General features: G+C 41.3%; 2 protein-coding genes across 2 annotated transcripts in view; one reads left to right on the top strand and one right to left on the bottom strand.

The window, feature by feature from the left end:
* Window positions 1–12,697, top strand: part of LOC311118686 (spectrin beta chain, erythrocytic-like) — a gene marked incomplete at its 5' end in the record, with an annotated part of 40,221 nt that extends 27,524 nt beyond the window's left edge. The window contains 9 exons of the mRNA XM_084193474.1: window positions 514–758; window positions 1,381–1,519; window positions 1,788–1,872; window positions 2,302–2,498; window positions 2,729–2,878; window positions 7,687–7,970; window positions 8,263–8,436; window positions 8,540–8,582; window positions 9,195–12,697. Of these exons, the coding sequence (XP_084049600.1) occupies window positions 514–758; window positions 1,381–1,519; window positions 1,788–1,872; window positions 2,302–2,498; window positions 2,729–2,878; window positions 7,687–7,970; window positions 8,263–8,436; window positions 8,540–8,582; window positions 9,195–9,392 (1,515 nt within the window). The remainder of the gene's footprint in view (window positions 1–513; window positions 759–1,380; window positions 1,520–1,787; window positions 1,873–2,301; window positions 2,499–2,728; window positions 2,879–7,686; window positions 7,971–8,262; window positions 8,437–8,539; window positions 8,583–9,194) is intronic.
* Window positions 12,698–12,797: 100 nt separating this feature from the next.
* LOC311118685 (synaptosomal-associated protein 23-like) overlaps window positions 12,798–18,812 on the bottom strand; it is a 29,955-nt gene continuing 23,940 nt past the window's right edge. Inside the window, exons 6-8 of the mRNA XM_084193473.1 lie at window positions 14,667–14,834; window positions 14,255–14,399; window positions 12,798–13,731 (exon numbers count right to left, since the gene is read on the bottom strand). Coding sequence (XP_084049599.1) covers window positions 13,669–13,731; window positions 14,255–14,399; window positions 14,667–14,834 — 376 coding nt within the window. The 3' untranslated portion in view covers window positions 12,798–13,668. The remainder of the gene's footprint in view (window positions 13,732–14,254; window positions 14,400–14,666; window positions 14,835–18,812) is intronic.

The raw sequence follows: 18,812 nt of genomic DNA, 5'->3' as shown, positions 1-18,812 counted from the left end.
GGTGGTAAAAAGCTATTTGGGTCACATTCCTAATGTATGATTCAAAATTGAGTTCAGAATCTAAAATGACAGCTATGTTTTTTACCTGGTGTTTTACCTTTATTGCCCAAGAAATAAAATGTGCGGCCAGATTCTCTCTCTGTGATTTGGCTCCAACAATAATTACCTCAGTCTTGTATTGATATAGCTGGAGGAAGTTGTGAGCCATCCAAGTATTTAAATAACTAATACAGTTTAATAATTTATCTGTGTAGCTAAAGACAGCATTTGTTTGTGTATGGCATGCAGGGCTCCCTGTAGCAACACATTGCAATGTCACTGAACCCCAGTTGTGATTGGAGTCGTTCTAATCCGGCTCAAAAGGCCATTAAGAAAAGAACGGCATCTAGCTTAGAGGGCATGAAAGTCTTCTACATCGAGGTTTCTCTCTCTGTCACCAGCATAGAGATACAGTAAAAAAAAAAATGGAGATGTAGAAAAACCACCTCCACCTCCCTCCTTCTCCCCCACCAGGTGCAGCAGTTCCAGGAGACAGCGGCCCGTCTGCACGCCCAGTATGCTGGGGACCAGGCTACAGAGATCCAGGCCCAGGAGAAGGAGGTGGTAGAGGCCTGGAAGGCTCTACTGGACGCCTGCGACGGCCGCAGGAAACGCCTGGAAGAGACAGCTGACAAGTTCCGCTTCTTCACCATGGTCCGAGACCTGATGTCCTGGATGGAGAACATCATACAGCAAATAGAGACACAGGAGAAACCACGGTAAATTCTAGCTAGCTAGTGCACGCAAGACTTGGTTCTGGGGGGAGGAAAGGGGGTCCCATGTCTCCGTTGGTTGGAGCCAGGTGTTGGCAACACCAGAGTTGTGGGTTTAATTCCCACTCGTACTGAATATATGCATAGAAAAGCATCTTCATGACTACACAACAGGAAACGGAGGAGAGTGGACAGGCGATATGGAGGGGTGAGGGGATGGAGAGAGAATGGAAGGGTTAGGGGATGGAGAGATAAAGCGAAAAAGTTAGATGAGAACCTTTCTACCTCTCCCCAGGGACATGTCATCAATAGAGCTGCTATTGGGTGACATGATGGAGAGATAGAGATGGAGAGAGACAGGATGGAGAGAGAGAGGATGGAGAGAGAGAGGATGGAGAGAGAGAGAGAGGATGGAGAGAGAGAGGATGGAGAGAGAGAGGATGGAGAGAGAGAGGATGGAGAGAGAGAGGATGGAGAGAGAGAGGATGGAGAGAGAGAGGATGGAGAGATAGAGGATGGAGAGAGAGAGGATGGAGAGAGAGAGGATGGAGAGAGAGAGGATGGAGAGAGAGAGGATGGAGAGATAAAGTTAGATGATAACAGGTTGTTTCTACCTCTCTCTCCTCAGGGATGTGTCATCAGTAGAGCTGCTGATGAAGTACCACCAGGGGATCAGGTCTGAGATCGACCAGCGTGGACCAAAGTTCTCTGACTGTGTGGAGCATGGCAAGGCTCTGCTGGCACGTAAACACAAAGACTCTGCTGAGGTGAGGAACACCAGGGCTCTATATCAATTCTGTACGTCCTATCTCCTCGCCTTTGCCTTCCCTCAGACCTCCTCCAATGTGTTTTGAGAAGGAGGCGAGGAGAGAGTATGCAAGGAATCAAGGAAAGATGAATTGGGAAAGAGCCTGGGGCCACATTTAAATGATTTCAGATACAGTATGTGACTTTTTCCTTTTCTTGTGACTACCTCCTGCAAAAACTGAGTTCATCTGACCATCCATGTTGCTGTCATCCTCGTTTCTTCCTCAGATCAAGGAGAAACTGATCCAGCTGATGGAGAGGAAGAAAGAGATGATGACCAAGTGGGACGACCGATGGGACTGGCTCAGGCTCTGTGAGTACAACAACAACAACCACAATGACAACAACCACAATGACCACAACCACAATGACAACAACCACAATGACAACAACCACAATGACAACAGCAACCACAATGACAACAACAACAACAACCACAATGACAACAACAACAACAACCACAATGACAACAACAACCACAATGACAACAACAACAAAAATTACAACAACCACAATGACGACAACAACAACAACGACGACAACAACAACAACACAATGACAACAACAACAACCACAATGACAACAACAACAACCAAAATGACAACAACCACAATGACAACAACAACAACTACATTCCCTTTGTCCTTCCTTCCTCATACTATAGTCGATAGATCAGAGTGAACACAAAATCACCAGACCTGGGTCCAAATAGCATACTTACACATTTGTCTTGTCTTGTCAGTGTTGGAGGTGTGCCAGTTTGCGCGGGATGCCTCAGTGGCGGAGGCGTGGCTGGTGGCTCAAGAGCCGTACGTGGCCAGTAAGGACCTGGGACAGACTGTAGACGAGGTGGAGAAACTACTGAAGAGACACGAAGCCTTCGAGAAGTCCACCGCTACCTGGGAGGAGCGCTTCTCAGCCCTGGAGAGACTTACTACAGTATGTGGTGGAAAGGATTGTCTATGTGTGTATTTGTGTGTGTGTGTGTTTGTGTGTCTGTGATCTGTGTAAAGCTTCGTCCCCATTTGGCAGTTTTTTCTGATGTCACCATTTTCCATATAAACAAGTACAGTATACAGTATGTGTGTGTCTATCCATTACCTCTGTTTGTGGGTGAAAGTTAGTTCTCACATTCTCTCTCTCTCTCTCTCTCTCTCTCTCTCTCTCAGTTGGAGCTGTTAGAGTTGAGGAAACAGCAGCAGGAGATGCAGCAGTTTGTAACAGCGGAGCAGCAGCGTTCACAGATGGAGAGCAGGAGAGAAGACACAGGGTTTGCAGAGGACTCCTCCCAGCTCTACACCATCGAGGAGCAGACACTGGTTAGTACCGAGCTAATGTGCACTGACGAAATGACCCTCACTGACCATATCCATTCTGCTCTCTGTCCATGAGTTCCCCTATCTTTTTCTCTCTGTCCATGAGTTCCCCTATCTTTTTCTCTCTGTCCATGAGTTCCCCTAGCATTTTCTCTCTGTCCATGAGTTCCCCTAGCATTTTCTCTCTGTCCATGATCTTTTGCTCTCTGTCCATGAGTTCCCCTATCATTTTCTATCTGTCCATGAGTTCCCCTATCTTTTGCTCTCTGTTTCAAAGGTTCAATTTTTAAAGGGTTAATAAAGGGGTTATAATTACGTTACTAACAATTTGTAAAATCATTTGTAAACGCATTTGAAAACCATTAATAAACGGTTAAATCGCACTGGTCAAAATAGTGCAATAACTGGTCAGTGTTTGCCAAATAGTGAGCCAATATTTACCTCCAGTTATTAACTATTTATAAATGCACGTATACATGCTTATAAGATTAACCCTTATGTATCATCATGCAACCTTCTTTTCAAGAGTTGCACAGTTGAACAATAGTTATTTTTCTCACATTTGGGTGTGATGCATTGGTACTCTGTCCCAGGAACAGAAGAGGTTGGTTTTCATGATGGGTCTTGACACACCTTTGAAACCCTAATGCCCTGGGCAAATTTACATCCAGGACATTATTCATTACATTTACATTTTAGTAATTTAGCAGACGCTCTTATCCAGAGCGACTTACAGTTAGTGAGTGCATACATTATTTTTTTTTGTTAGTTTTTTTCATACTGCCCCCCCCCCGTGGGAATCGAACCCACAACCCTGGCGTTGCAAACGCCATGCTCTACCAACTGAGCTACATCCCTCAATCATCATTCCTAACATGTTACCCCTTACCAGATTATATCAACACACTTACCACTTCTCTGTGATAGTCCAAGTATAACACTCTGGTGTGAAATGGTAACCGTAATACCGTGTTTGTGTTTTGGTCTTCATATCCACCATTCATTGACTGAACATGTTTAACAAAGTGTTGAATCTTCTCTCATGTATGTAGTCAAATCAAATCAAATTGTATTTGTCACACACACCGAATACCACAGGTGTAGACCTTACTATGAAATGCTTACTTACAAACCCTTGAACAACAATGCAGAGTAAGAAAATATTTGCTAAATAAACTAACGTTTAAAAAAAAAGTAACACAATAAAACAACAATAACGAGGCTATATACAGGGGGGAAAGGGTACCGCGTCAATGTGCGGGGGGTACGGGTTAGTCGAGGTAATTGTGGTAATGTGTAAATGTAGGTAGGGGTAAAGTGACTATGCATAGATAATAAACAGCGAGTAGCAGCAGCGTAAAAAAGGGGGTTAATGCAAATTGTCCGGGTAGCCATTTCATTAACTGTTCAGCAGTCTTATGGCTTGGGGGTAGAAGCTGTTAAGGAGCCTTTTAGACCTAGACTTGCCGTGTGGTAGCAGAGAGAACAGTCTATGACTTGGGTGGCTGGAGTCTTTGACAATTTTTAGGGCCTTCCTCTGACACAGCCTGATATAGAGGTCCTGGATGCCAGGAAGATTGGCCCCAGCGATGTACTGTGCCGTACGCACTTCCCTCTGTAGCGCCTTGCGGTCGGATGCCGAGCAGTTGCCATACCAGTCGGTGATGCAACCAGTCAGGATGCTCGCAATGTTGCAGATGTATAACTTTTTGAGGATCTGAGGACCCAATATGGCCTATAAGTATGTCTAAACTCTGACTGAACTCTCAAATAATCTATAAATGATTTACCCACATGTACAGTACCTGTCAAAAGTTTGGACACACCTACTCATTCAAGAGTTTTTCTTTATTTGTAAAAAAAAATTACATTGTAGAATAATAGTGAAGACATTAAAACTATGAAATAACACATATGGAATTATGTAGTAACTTAAAAAAGGGTTAAACAAATCAAAATATATTTGAGATTTGAGATTCTTCAAATAGCCACCCTTTGCCTTGATGACAGCTTTGCACACTCTTGGGCTTGTGTTTTAGGTTATTGTCCTGCTGAAAGGTGTATTTGTCTCCCAGTGTCTGTTGGAAAGCAGACTAAACCTGGTTTAGTCTGTGCTAAACTAAGCTCTATTCCTTTTCTTTTTGTCCTAAAAAAACTCCCTAGTTCTTGCCGATGACAAGCATACCCATAACATGATGCAGCCACCACCATGCTTGAAAATATAAAGTGTGGTACTCCGTGATGTGTTCTGTTGGATTTGCCCCAAACATAACACTTTGTATTCAGGACATAAAGTTAATTTCTTTACCAAATGTTTTGCAGTTTTACTTTAGTGCCTTATTGCAAATATTTGTATTCTGTACAGGCTTCTTTTTTTTTTAAACTCTGTTATTTAGGTTAGTATTGTGGAGTAACTATAATGTTGTTGATCCATCCTCAGTTTTCTCCTATCACAGTCATTAAACTCTGTAACTGTTTTAAAGTCACCATTTGCCTCATGGTGAAATCCGTGAGCGGTTTCCTTCCTCTCCGGCAACTGAGTTAGGAAGGACGTCTGTATCTTTGTAGTGACTGGGTGTATTGGTACACAATACAAAGTGTAATTAATAACTTCAACATGCTCAAAGGGATATTCAATGTCTGCTTTTTTTATTTCCTCCCCTCTACCAACAGGTGCCCTTCTTTGCGAGGCAATGGAAAACCTCTCTGGTCTTTGTGGTTGAATCTGTGTTTGAAATTCACTGTTCGACTGAGGGACCTTACAGATAATTTTATATGTGGAGTACAGAGATGAGGTAGTCATTCAAAAAGCATGTTAAACACTATTATTGCACACAGAGTGAGTCCATACAACTTATGTGACTTGTTAAGCAAATTTTGACTCTTGAACTTACTTACTGACACAAAGACATTTCAGCTTTTTATTTGTTATTATACTGAACAAAAATATAAACGCAACATGCAACAATTTCAAAGATTTTACTGAGTTACAGTTCATCTAAGGAAATCAGTCAATTTTAATTAATTAATTAGGCCCTAATCTATGGATTTCACATGATTGGGAATACAGATATGCATATGTTGGTCACAGATACCTTTAAAAAAAGGTAGGGGCATGACAACAGATGAACTATTTAAAATACAACATAGTGTCTCATGGTTCCCTTCTGTGTCTTCATCGGTTTCTTTCTTGTTAAGCATTTTCCCATCCTGGAGTCTGAGAGTTTATGGGAATCAATTAGCATAGACACTCTAGCTACACATAACTATCATCATTTATACCATTTAAGATGAGCTAGTTATGTTATCCACTGCTAGCTGATAATAATGATAATAATGATAATAATAATAATAATAATAATAATAGCTAGCTAGCTACCACAGATTAAAGGGGGTTAGCTAGTTATCACGATTTTGTGTGATACACTAGCTAGTAAGTTAGTCATAAAATTAGAATCACTAGCACAGTTACTGTACTGTCTTTGCCACTAGTGTTACCAGCTATCTAGCTAGAGACAGTACCTGAGTTCGAAGGTTATATAACTAGCTAGCGTGCTAATCCAAAAAAGCTAGCTAAACAAATTGCATGGAAATTCTGTCATGTCGATGTTAGCTAGCAAGCTAGCCAAATATTATCTTGTGCTAAATCGTCTAGCAGAATTTCTACGTATATTCAAAAATACGTTTTAGGTTTTACCTAATGCTAGCTAAAGTTTTCTAGCTAGCTAGGTATGACAGAGGTGCTAGCAAACGTTAGCTAGATACTTCTATATCCAAAAGTGAAACAAATTGCATAAAGAAGTTACCCTCTCTCCTCTGTCAAAATGTGTATTTTGTGAACAACGTTTCTTTCGCGCAATCTCTTTTATCTGACTCTCATAACGACGTCCATCCTGATTCTTCACGACGCACTGTCACATGATGCCAATGTCAACACAAAATTCTGCCCACGTTCCAGGTCGTCTTTATTTCAAGCGCGTTTCATAGATCAGATCTCACAAAGTCGGAGGAATTTCTCCCAAACCAGCGAGGCACACCATTAATATGGCTTGAGATCTTCAGATGATGCATTCATCGAAAAAATAAGTGTAACAATGCATCATCAGGGTTTCAAACGTGGGGCAAGACCCATCTTTGGAGTTGAGCGTTGGTCTGAACACCATTAATTTCTCTTCTTGGGTCAGAGTAACAATGCATCACACCCAATAGTGAGAAAATAACTATTGTTTAAAGGTATAACCATTTCAAATAAGGTTGCATCATGATAAATAAGGGTTCAATATTATATGCATTTGTAAGGGCATTTATAAATGGTTAATAGCTGGAGGTAAATAGTGGCTCACTATTTTGGCAAGCACTGACTGGCTATCACACTATTTTGACCAATTTGTTATAACCCATATATTAATGCTTTATAATTCATTTACAAATGATTAAATCATTGTTAATAATGTAATTACAAACCCTTTATAAAATCTTTACAAATATAACCTTATTGTAAAGTGTTACGGAAAGGGGTAATTTCTAACATAGATAGAGCCAACACTTTCTAGCTGTGTTTTTGAATTTCTAACGCAGTAGGGATAGTAAGGAAGGGAGTGGTTTGTGACACACGAGCAGCCGCTCACTGATATGTCAGCTCATACAGCAGTTACACCTCCAACACCGCCAAAACATTTGCTATGCGGATGTCGGCCAACGCTGATTAATGCTGGTTAATGCTCAATCTGATTGAATCCAGGCCCATATCTATTTCCTATGTGTACATTAAAATTGATTGTAAATATATAATTTTCATCTCTCCCTCCCAGTCTGCCTCTGGAGCAGTGGAGGTGGAGCCCAGTTCGGGTCAGTTGGAGGGAACAGCGGGTGACTCTACGGTGCCCATGGTCTCTGAGATGCAGGATGCTGGCTTGCAGGAGGCTGGCTCTCTGGAGCTGCTGGATGCCTCTGTGTCAGGACAGACCCCCAGGGAGGGGGAGCCCCGGGCCGCCACCCTGCCCGCTGACCCCCTCAGCCCTAAGGCTGTGCTGCAGAAGGGCATGCTGGGACGGAAACATGACCTAGAGGCTGCTGGGAAGAAGGCTTCCAACAGGTAGAGACACTCACAACCTTACAGAGCATGGTTATTGTTGCTACGGTTAGGCTTGAAATGGTTGATTTGTGTAGAATTAAGGCAGCACATTTTGCCAGTTATTTTGTATAGTTTGGGGGTAATGAAAGAAGGTACTCACTCCACTTACAGTAGGTAAGATGTAAAGGATATTTCAAGTTCATGATACTACCTCCAAATAATTCAAACAGTTTTGGGTAAGCTTGGGATGCGTATGTATCTGGTTAAGGTCTTCTCCATCAAAATGTGTGTCTGTGCTCCTCTCATTTCACAGGTCCTGGAACAACCTGTACTGTGTGCTGAAGCCTGGTCAGCTGTCTGTCTATAAGGACGCCAAGAGCTTCGGCCACGGCTCCACCTACCACGGAGAGGACCCTCTGTCGCTCGGCAACGCCAGATGGGAGGTCCTAACCAACTACAAGAAGAAGAAGCACGTATTCATACTGAGGTGAGGAACGTTAGTGAATTAGTGTACGTAGTTGATACTCTCTTACCACGCTTTTCGTTTGAATCCTAACTGAATTGTGTTCCTCTGGCTGTCTCTCTTCCAGGCTGGGTGATGGTAGTGAGTACCTGTTCCAGTGTAAAGACGAGGTGGGTTCTTCACACAGTTCTTTTTTTTGATGATATGTATTTTATTTGGTTTTCTCACACAATAATGTCATAGGTTCTTATCACAGAGTTACAGCAGTACTGTACTTTGGAATATAATCATTAAGATACATTAAATATCCAAACATACGTTCAACAATCACACCACAACACTATAATGCATTTAAAATATCCATACTGTATACAATATTACATTATCCTACAAAATAATATCAAACCCATTCTGTATCCCATCTGGTGATAACAGGCTGCGTCTAGACATGGCAGCCCGACCCAGATCCCCAACCCAATCACTGGCACAGGATCTGGTCTGACCAATCAAAAGACCACTGTGGCAAAAGATCAGACTTCACACAGTTCTACATATTCATGTAATAATATATCAGTCAATCAATGAGTAATCAAAATACAGCTCTCATTGCTGTTGGACCATTTGAAATATAAGCGTTCTGCTCTCTCTGGAATGAAATCATGGAAGTATGTGTAAATGCATTTCATCTGTAAATGTATTATGCATGTTAATATTGGAGGGACCTTAACCCCAACATCCAAATGCACTGAAATATATTCAACCAAAATGTATGGTTATTTCAGGAGGAGCTGGGGCATTGGACCCAGGCCATGGAGAAGGCAGTGAAGCCCCTGGCACAGAAAGAGGCAGAACCCTCAGGGTCCGCAGGGGCCCGGGCCCGCAGCCTGCCCCCTCCTTCCTCCTCTACCACCCCAGAGCCAGCGAAAGACAAGAAAGACAAGGAGAAGAAGGGCTTCAGTCGGTTTGCCAAGAAAAAGTGAGGATGGACAGATGGACTGACTGATTGACTATATTGCAGGTCTTGGGCAGAAGAAGAAGTTGTAGTGTACAATCAGAAATAATTTTATCTTAAAATATTTCCTTTTTTACTTTGAAATAGATGAGATATTGTAGTTTAGATTGAAACCTCTGCACACTGTGCTGCCTGTGTTAAAGCCAGTGTACCAACGCAAAGGTTCACCTTTTTCTTTTTCCTTTTGACTAAATATGCTAAATTAAAAAAGCTAAATAAAAGCACAGGAATGCTCTTTTCACACTCAACCAAAGAATGTTTGTAAAATTCATAATTTTCCTTTTTACAATTGTTTCCCAACTTTGCTTTAGATAAAAGCATGCTTGTATGATATGTATTACAAAACAGTATGACTCGTAAGAGTACTTTTGTTGATTAATCTGCCTTATATTCCTATAAAATGGTTGTCAATTGTTATACTGTGCTGTTTGAATTTGGTGCTCTTATATCATAGAATCATCAGGATTGGGTAGCTAGGCTTTTTAAAAGAGCTTTGTAAATGCTGTTTTAACTAATGAATTGATAGGCCTAGTGTTGGCTGAAAGAAAGTGAGACATTGTACAGTGCTGTATAGTACAGTACCTGCATGCACTGCAAGTACAACTGCAAGTATGCAAACTAATTGTCCTATGCACTGTGAAGGTAAAATAATGCTGCTGGAATTGGCAGTTAGACGGTTTTAGCTGAGATAATGAAAGTAGCACAATTGAAAGACGATTATGTTATTGACGTGCTATTACCTTAAACAAAACAACGCAATCACTTTCAAACATGACTTTTACCAGAACAGTGGCCATCTCTGAGAACTTGAAATAGCTCATGCTTAACGCTTGTGTTTCGAATCTCGAATGTCATATCTATTCATATACAGTATATCAGAAAAATGCATGATTCATGTTTTTTTGTTTAATATGGTGCTATAATGATATTCTTACACGTTCAACCTAGACCAACTTGGCCTACCTTAGTCATCCTTTACTTTACACAGTTATATGATTGATTCCTTCTATCACACTTTGTTTGGTTTCATTCAAAACACCTTCAATTACCAGTAGATAATATGAGACAAAATATCTTGTTTTGTCAGTCAAAGTCCAGGACAAAATGGTGGGTCAATCAAATCTAGACTGCTTTTCCAAAACCCACACAGTATGAAAATGCATAATGGAAGAATGTGTCAAAATGAATGTTGAAGACCGGTAGCGATGTGCCATGACGGGGAAAACCAGAAAAAATTGATTTCATTTGAAATAGACCCTCATAGTTAATTCTTAAGATATTTTCAAAGGGAATCCATTCTCAAATATTATTTTAATTCACCCAAGTCTATACCTAATATATAGAATACAGATAATACATGTACAGTATATCATGGAACTGCATTGATACTAGTAAATATGCTAATACATTTGACTACTGACAGTGCAACACTGTCTGCGTAGTTTGTTTTTCCTTTGCATCATGGCAGGTAAACCCCCTTTGACCCCCAACCACCATGTGCAGTGTAAACGCTCACGGCACACAGTGGTTGGGGTCAATTCCATTTCAATTCGGTCAAAAATGAAATTCCAAATTGGATTTTCAGTTTTCTTCCTGAATTGAAATGGAATTGACCCCAAACCTGCTGCACATCGCCTTTTAATGGACAGGCTGTACTGTTCCTCCCTGTATACCTCCAGCAGTTACACTTTCCCCCTCTCACATGTGGCCACATACTAAGCTAGCCACTGTCCTTATGTCCCAGTCCTCTGTGTGTGTAGGGGGTATGTATTAGCATTTTCTACTCTCTACTAGCTGTGTAAAATATCACAAAATGTCTAATACGTTTTGAGAGGTGAACTTGAAAATAAACTCATAAACCTATAGTTTGTAGTTATTGTATGTTCCCCCCTGGCAACACACACACCCCAAACATTGGGTGAAGCATAGGGTCAGCAGCAGTGCAGCGCCCCTGGAGCCATAAGTGTTAAGTGCCTTGTTCAAGGGCACAACGTTAAAAGTTCAACACCAAGGTTTAACTGAAGAGTTTAATGAATTATACAAATATAACAATTTAAAATTAACGATTGAAACAAATATCTGATGATTAAATAAAAGGCACTTAACGATGTTAAACAATCATCCAGACAGAGCAAGCTGTGTTCCTTAACATATTCTAACTGAAAAGATGCAGTTGCTGAATTTACATTACAACAGACTCTAGACACATAGCAGTAGCTCTAGCATAAACTACTAATATTATGAAAATCTAGGTAGTCCAAGTGTCAGTTTGGTTAATATCCAGCCTTGGATAACACCGTTTGTGTCTCTATGAACTCAATAACTGACCAAGAGCATAACTGACCAAGAACATAAAACTTTTACATCTTTTTTTCGTACAAATATTTTAATAAAAAGTAAGGAAGAAATGGATGGGACATTTCTGGATGAGTAAGGGATATATTCAATCGTAGCGTGGAAGATCCACCTTATAGAGAGATTGAAATTAAAAGTAATTTCCGATTGAGCCGACATATGCAGTGTTTACCGTGATTGCAGTCTCAGCGAACGCGGGAACATTGTCTTTAAATTTGTATCTCACTATAGCGCAGGTCTTTGGCGCTACAGATTGAATCCATGCCTAAATTACCAACAGGCAGAATATGTTTTTGGGACCAGGCTGTTACAACACAGCCACTCAAACCTTTCCAAGACACAGGCAGTAAGGCCTCTCTCAGGTGAAAACGTTGCAGTACAAATAGAAATGAGTGCAATAACTTTGAGGTGAAGTACAGCATTTGATCCATTGGTGGCAGAGATGTAGCCTGGTCCCAGATCTGTTTGTATTCTTGCCAACTCCATTGCTCATTCATTGTCAAGCCAATGATGGACAAGGGCCGAGATTATATCCGAACCGCGGTAGATCAGCCTTATAGTGCACTTGACATTTAAAAAGGTAATTTCCAATTCAACCGACATATGCAGCGAACGCGGAAACATTGCCTTTAAAAATGTGCATAGCTGACAATGTGCGATCGGTTTGAATCCCAGCCAAGGAGTTTGCATGATAGCACAAACAGACAGGCACTCAGGCTAGCAGAGGTAAGTCTAAGGAAGATCTTTGGTTAATGATTAGTTGTTACTCTTATGTATTCAGAGATATCTAAGGAAAACATGACTAATGTCATAGTTTGTTTTCCTCATTCTGCGTGTTATAGCTGGACCCCAGGCCCACGATTATATGCCATACAAACCCATTCAAGAAGTTTGTTAAGTGTAAAACAGATATCAGATTGTTCAAATATTGCTACAATTCTAGGGGTATAGGTCCTTGGGACTTCCAGCATAGTACTTAATAGATTAACCATTACATTTAAATTACATGGGGAAAATGTAAAAAAATCTAGCTTTATTCACAAGTCATTTCTGCTTTATAAGAATAATTAAATAAGCACATCATTTCAAACAATAACAACTGGATTCAATAACAATAATTACAAGAGCCAAATTACATGATCTGAAGAGCTGTTGTCTCATAACTTTGCCCTGCATATGCCTGTTGTGACATCAGATGACCACCAGGGGGTGACATACAGTGAGAATCTGGTGGCGTTCCAGGTCATATTTCTGGCAGCCACACTGCACATATTAGGAGGGGACGGCTCAAAATAATGGCTGGAATGGTGAGAATGGAATGGCATCAAACACATTGCAACCACGTGTTTGATGCATTTGACACCATTCCATTTATTCCATTCCAGCCATTACTATGAGCCGTCCTCCCCTCAGCAGCCTCAACTGCTTATCAGGGCCTGTGTGTGTGTGTGTGTGTGTGTGTGTGTGTGTGTGTATGTATATAAAGCATTTCAGTGTATGAGTGCTGATCTAGGATCAGTTCTCCCATCTTACATCAGCACTCCTACACAGACGCTTTATGAATATACAGATCTCAGAACGCCTGGAAAATTGATTCACTGTGTCACATAATTGGGATGGGGACCCAGGCAAGGACTTTTAACTAGTCATAAAAAGGCACAATAAGAGAGTGTGTGCACGCGTGTGTGTGTTGTATGAGCATATTTACATATATCATTACAGAAAAGGGCACGTGTGGTAGGTGCTGATTCAATGGGGTTTTCCTGGTTGATTTTCTTTGTTCTCAAGGATAGGGAGTGTGTATGTGTAGGTTTGTGTGTGTGTGTGTGTGTGTACATGCAAGCTTCAAGGTGGAAGATTTGAAAGCTGGAGCAGGTAGGTAGGTAGGTCTACTTGATGAGCTTATTGGCTCGCTGGTTGGCTTCATCGATTCGTGCTTTGTTCATGTCCGCCTGAGAGGGAGAGACAGTACAGACACCAGGTGAGTGGTGGATGAACATCTACATTTCCGTTACTTGGTGAAACAGTAGGCCGTTTGACAGTAGGCATCCTCATGGTCCACAAGACAAACATACTGTACCACACCGCAGAATAAGGTAGCGGAGGTGTATGAAGATTAAAGACTAAACTGTAGAAAACAGTCTCTGCACACATAGACCAATGCAAATTTCTGTCATTTAATACGCAGAACTTCTGGTCACAAAGACCTTGGTCCGGAGCATACTGGTGGTATAAGCCCCGCAACATGCTATCATAAGCCCCAAGGAGTGTGAGGCAGTGTATGGATGGAGAACACAGCCATAGCCATGAGAACACAGCCATAGCCATGAGAACACAGCCATAGCCATGAGAACACAGCCATAGCCATGAGAACACAGCCATAGCCATGAGAACACAGCCATAGCCATGATAACACAGCCATAGCCATGAGAACACAGCCATAGCCATGAGAACACAGCCATGAGAACAACCCACCTTTTCTGTGATGCGGTCGATGTGTTTGTTCTGCTTGTCTATCTCAGAGCCCATGTCCATGGCCATGTTCTTCAGGTTCCCTATGATGCTGCCCACCTGGTCCAGATTCTCCTCCATCTCATCCTCCCGAGCATCGTTGGTAATCCTGGGGGAGATAAGGGGCCACGTGACTGCACATATCTACTACTCTCACAGTCTCAAAATGCATAATCATGAGACTTTTTGCCCTTGCTTGATAGCCTTAACCCTACAGTGTTTTCAGATCTGAAGGGTCTAGATAAGTAGAAGCAATGTTGTGATGGAGCTTCCACCATATTGCCTCCACCTTACAGATCTGCACAAATTGAAAGGTTAGGTGAAAGGGAGTGAAAGCGACTAGATGTGTATTATACGGTTGACTGGCTTCACCCACCTCTTGATGTAGGGTCCAGAGGCCCCCATGGGCTGCTGCTGGTTGGCTTGTCCGTTATGGATGCCTGAGGGTTGCCTGGACACCACCGAGCCGTCCCCTCCCTCTCCTGCACTATCACCTGTTCCCCAGGTACGCTTGTACTTAGTGTCATGCTCTATGGACGTCACCCTGAGGGACAATCAATCAAGTCAGTCCATCAATCAATCAACGGATCATTAAAACATTAAAGTCAGTCAGTCCGTCAATCAGGTAGATACAATTATCTTCTCAGTAATAGATTATTAGTTATGGTTTCACCGTTTGTCCACCATGTCTCCTAAAGGTCTGAACCAAGAGTTTGATATCAGACCATTTCTTACATGAACATGTTACGTTGATTTGTCTTGTCATCCAGGTCTCCACATTTGTACACATATACACACACATATACATATACATATAAGTGACCGAAGGATGCGAAAGTAGCAAGGGCAGCAGGGACAGAGACAGAAAGATTGGATGTGTATATTAATAAATCATCTGCATATAAAGACAGTTTGTGTTCGTGTCCGTATCTGACTATGCCTTTGATGAGGGGGTTGGAGCGAAGTGCTATTGCAAGTGGCTCTATGGCGAGGGCAAACAGTAAGGGACTTAAAGGGCAACCCTGACGTGTCGATCTTTGCAAAGGGAAGCGATCTGATTGAGTGTTATTAGTCCTGACAGAGGCTTGGGGGGATGAGTACAGAAGTTTTATCCAGGTCATGAATTTGGAGCCAAAGCCAAATTTATTTAGAGTGTAAAAAAGGTATTTCCATTCCACCCGATCAAACGCTTTCTCCGCGTCCAGGGATATAATGGCTTCAGAGGTATTGTCGACAGAAGGATTGTATATAATATTAAATAATCTTCGGAGATTGAAGAATGAGTGTCTATTTTTTATAAATCCTGTTTGATCCGGAGAGATAATTGATGGGAGGACTGTTTCTAGCCGCGTTGCCAGAATTTTGGCTAGAATTTTATAGTCCACATTTAGCAGGCTAATTGGACGGTATGATGCACAGTCAAGAGGGTCTTTGTTTTTTTTAAGAATAACACAAATGGTTGCTTGAGTGAGAGTATGTGGGAGAGCACCATTTACAAATGCATCATTGTACATTTCAATTAGAATAGGGGCTATTTTGGAGATAAACTTTTTATAAAACTCTGTCGAGTAGCCATCAGGCCCTGGGCTTCTCCCAGATTGAAGGGATTTGACAGCGTTAGACAGTTCTTCAACAGTGATCGGCTGCTCTAATTTTTTAACCAAATCCCGGCCGACCGAAGGCACAGAAAGTGAGTGGAAGAAATCATCCAATTCCAGTGTATCCACTTTACTTTCAGAGGTATATAGAGACTGGTAATATCTCTTGAACTCCTCATTGATCCCCCCAGGATCTAATGATATCCCAGATGATGTACGAATTTTTGTAATCTGAGATGATGATGATAGTTGACGTAACTTGTGAGCTAATAATTTACTGGCTTTATCTCCTTGTTCATAGTAAGTGCTCCTAGACTTGACAAGCATTTCAGTAACCTGGTCTGTTAATAGTGTGTCAAATTCTGCTTGCAGAGTTAAACGTTCCTTATAAATATCCGGGGATGGTGAAACGGCATAAATGTCATCTAATTGGGCAATACAGCGTGTTAACATAGATAACCTATGCCTGAGGGTTGCCTGGACACCACCGAGCCGTCCCCTCCCTCTCCTGCACTATCACCTGTTCCCCAGGTACGCTTGTACTTAGTGTCATGCTCTATGGACGTCACCCTGAGGGACAATCAATCAAGTCAGTCCATCAATCAATCAACGGATCATTAAAACATTAAAGTCAGTCAGTCCGTCAATCAGGTAGATACAATTATCTTCTCAGTAATAGATTATTAGTTATGGTTTCACCGTTTGTCCACCATGTCTCCTAAAGGTCTGAACCAAGAGTTTGATATCAGACCATTTCTTACATGAACATGTTACGTTGATTTGTCTTGTCATCCAGGTCTCCACATTTGTACACATATACACACACATATACATATACATTTACGTTCTCTTTTTTTTTTTTTTTAATACTTTGTTTATTGAATTTTCAGTACCAGCATTTAGTAAATAATTGCACTTGAAAGTTATTTGGTATGAATATGGAACAACAATTTGAAGACAACGATACAGCAAAACATAGAGAGACAGACATGAAAGAAAAAATAGACATTAAACACATAAATAAGATAAAACACAAAAAAAAAAAAAAAAAAAAAAGGAAAAATATCTGTTTTGATCCAGTTGTTATAGGTCAGCTAGCACAGTTATTACAGTCCTTAACATCCGAGATGTCGTATATGCACATACCAGGCTTCTTACATCACCAATATATAAATACACATCACTCTGGAACTGCAGGGAAATGTATTCTTTTAACATAAGAAAAGAAGGGAGCCCACTTTGCATAGAATTTGTCTACAGACCCATTGAGTGTCTGTTTTATTTTCTCCAACTTTATGCAATTCAAAATAGATTTAATCCAAAGAGCATGAGAAGGGGCTGCAGGGGATTTCCATCTAAGTAAAATTAATCGTCTCGCTAACAACGTGACAAAGGCAATTACATCCTTATTCATTTTGGTCAATTGTATTGTGGGTAAGGAAACTCCAAATAATGCAATGAGAGGGTCTGGCTCGATCTGTGTGCCGCTTAATTCTGAGAGTGTGTTAAAGATGTCTTTCCAGAAACCAACAAGAGATGGGCAGCACCAAAACATGTGCACATGATTAGCAGGGGACTGGTTACATCGAACACAATTAGGGTTCACATCCTTGTAAATTTTTGATAGTCTTGCTTTGGTCCAGTGGGCCCTATGAATGAGTTTGCATTGGATGAGGCCGTGTCGAGCGCAAATAGAAGAGCTATGTACCCTTTTGAGTGCCCCTTCCCATAGTTCATCAGATATTTCCTCACCCAGTTCCTCCTCCCAAGAGGATTTGATATTGTTTAATGAGATGGCTTGTAGTGAGCAAATTTGACTATAGATTATTGACAATGTGCCTTTCTGATTAGGAAGTGGGGTGAGAAATGTGTCGAACTGTGTTCCACCAGAAAGGTTGGGGAATCCTGGATCTATGCTGCGGACATAACTCCGGACTTGTAAGAACCTAAAAAAATGATGTCTGGGGAGACCAAATTTAGCTGATAATTGTTGAAACGTACTAAATGTATTGTTAGTATACAGATCTCTGAATCTTTTAATACCGAGATTAGACCATGTTGAGAAAGCACCATCAATCATAGATGGGGGAAAAGCTGGGTTTGAGGCTACCGGAGCCAAGGAAGAGGTTGTTTGAAACCCAAAGTGGCGCCTAAATTGATTCCAGATCTTCAATGTTGTTTTGACACATATATTATTGGTGAAGGAGGAGTAAGGGCCTGTAACAGAGGAGTGAGCGAGGGAAGACAATGATGCCGGTGTAGACGAGGCAGCCTCCATCTCCAGCCAAGTTGGGGGTGGGAATATCACTCTGCTCTGCAACCAGTACTGAATGATCCTAAGGTTAGCGGCCCAATAATAGAATCTGAAATCTGGTAGAGCTAGACCGCCGTCTGGTTTGGGCCTCTGCAAGAGCTGTTTTCGCATCCTAGGAGGCTTTTTGTCCCATATAAAGGGTAGAATTAGGCCGTCGATCTTTTTGAAAAATGTATTGGGTAGAAATATTGGAAGGCACTGATAGAGGTATAAGAATTTAGGGAGAGTATTCATTTTAATAGAGTTAATTCTAGCAACTAAGGAGAGGTGTAGCAAAGACCACCGTTCCAAATCGTCCTTAGTACGGGTTAAGAGAGGAACAAAGTTGGCTTGAAAAAGGTTTTCAAACCTAATTGTGACATGTACCCCGAGATAAATAAAACTACTGTGAGCTATTTTAAATGGCAAGTTATGTAAAGGGGATTTTTTTGCAGCCATGTTAAGTGGCATCAATTCACTTTTACTGAGATTTAGTTCATACCCTGATAAGTGACCGAAGGATGCGAAAGTAGCAAGGGCAGCAGGGACAGAGACAGAAAGATTGGATGTGTATATTAATAAATCATCTGCATATAAAGACAGTTTGTGTTCGTGTCCGTATCTGACTATG

This window comes from Coregonus lavaretus, assembly GCF_964263955.1.
Source record: "Coregonus lavaretus genome assembly, contig: HAP1_SCAFFOLD_2430, whole genome shotgun sequence".
In the NCBI taxonomy this organism is placed as follows: Eukaryota; Metazoa; Chordata; class Actinopteri; order Salmoniformes; family Salmonidae; genus Coregonus; species Coregonus lavaretus.
This window is presented reverse-complemented; position numbering and strand designations above follow the sequence as displayed.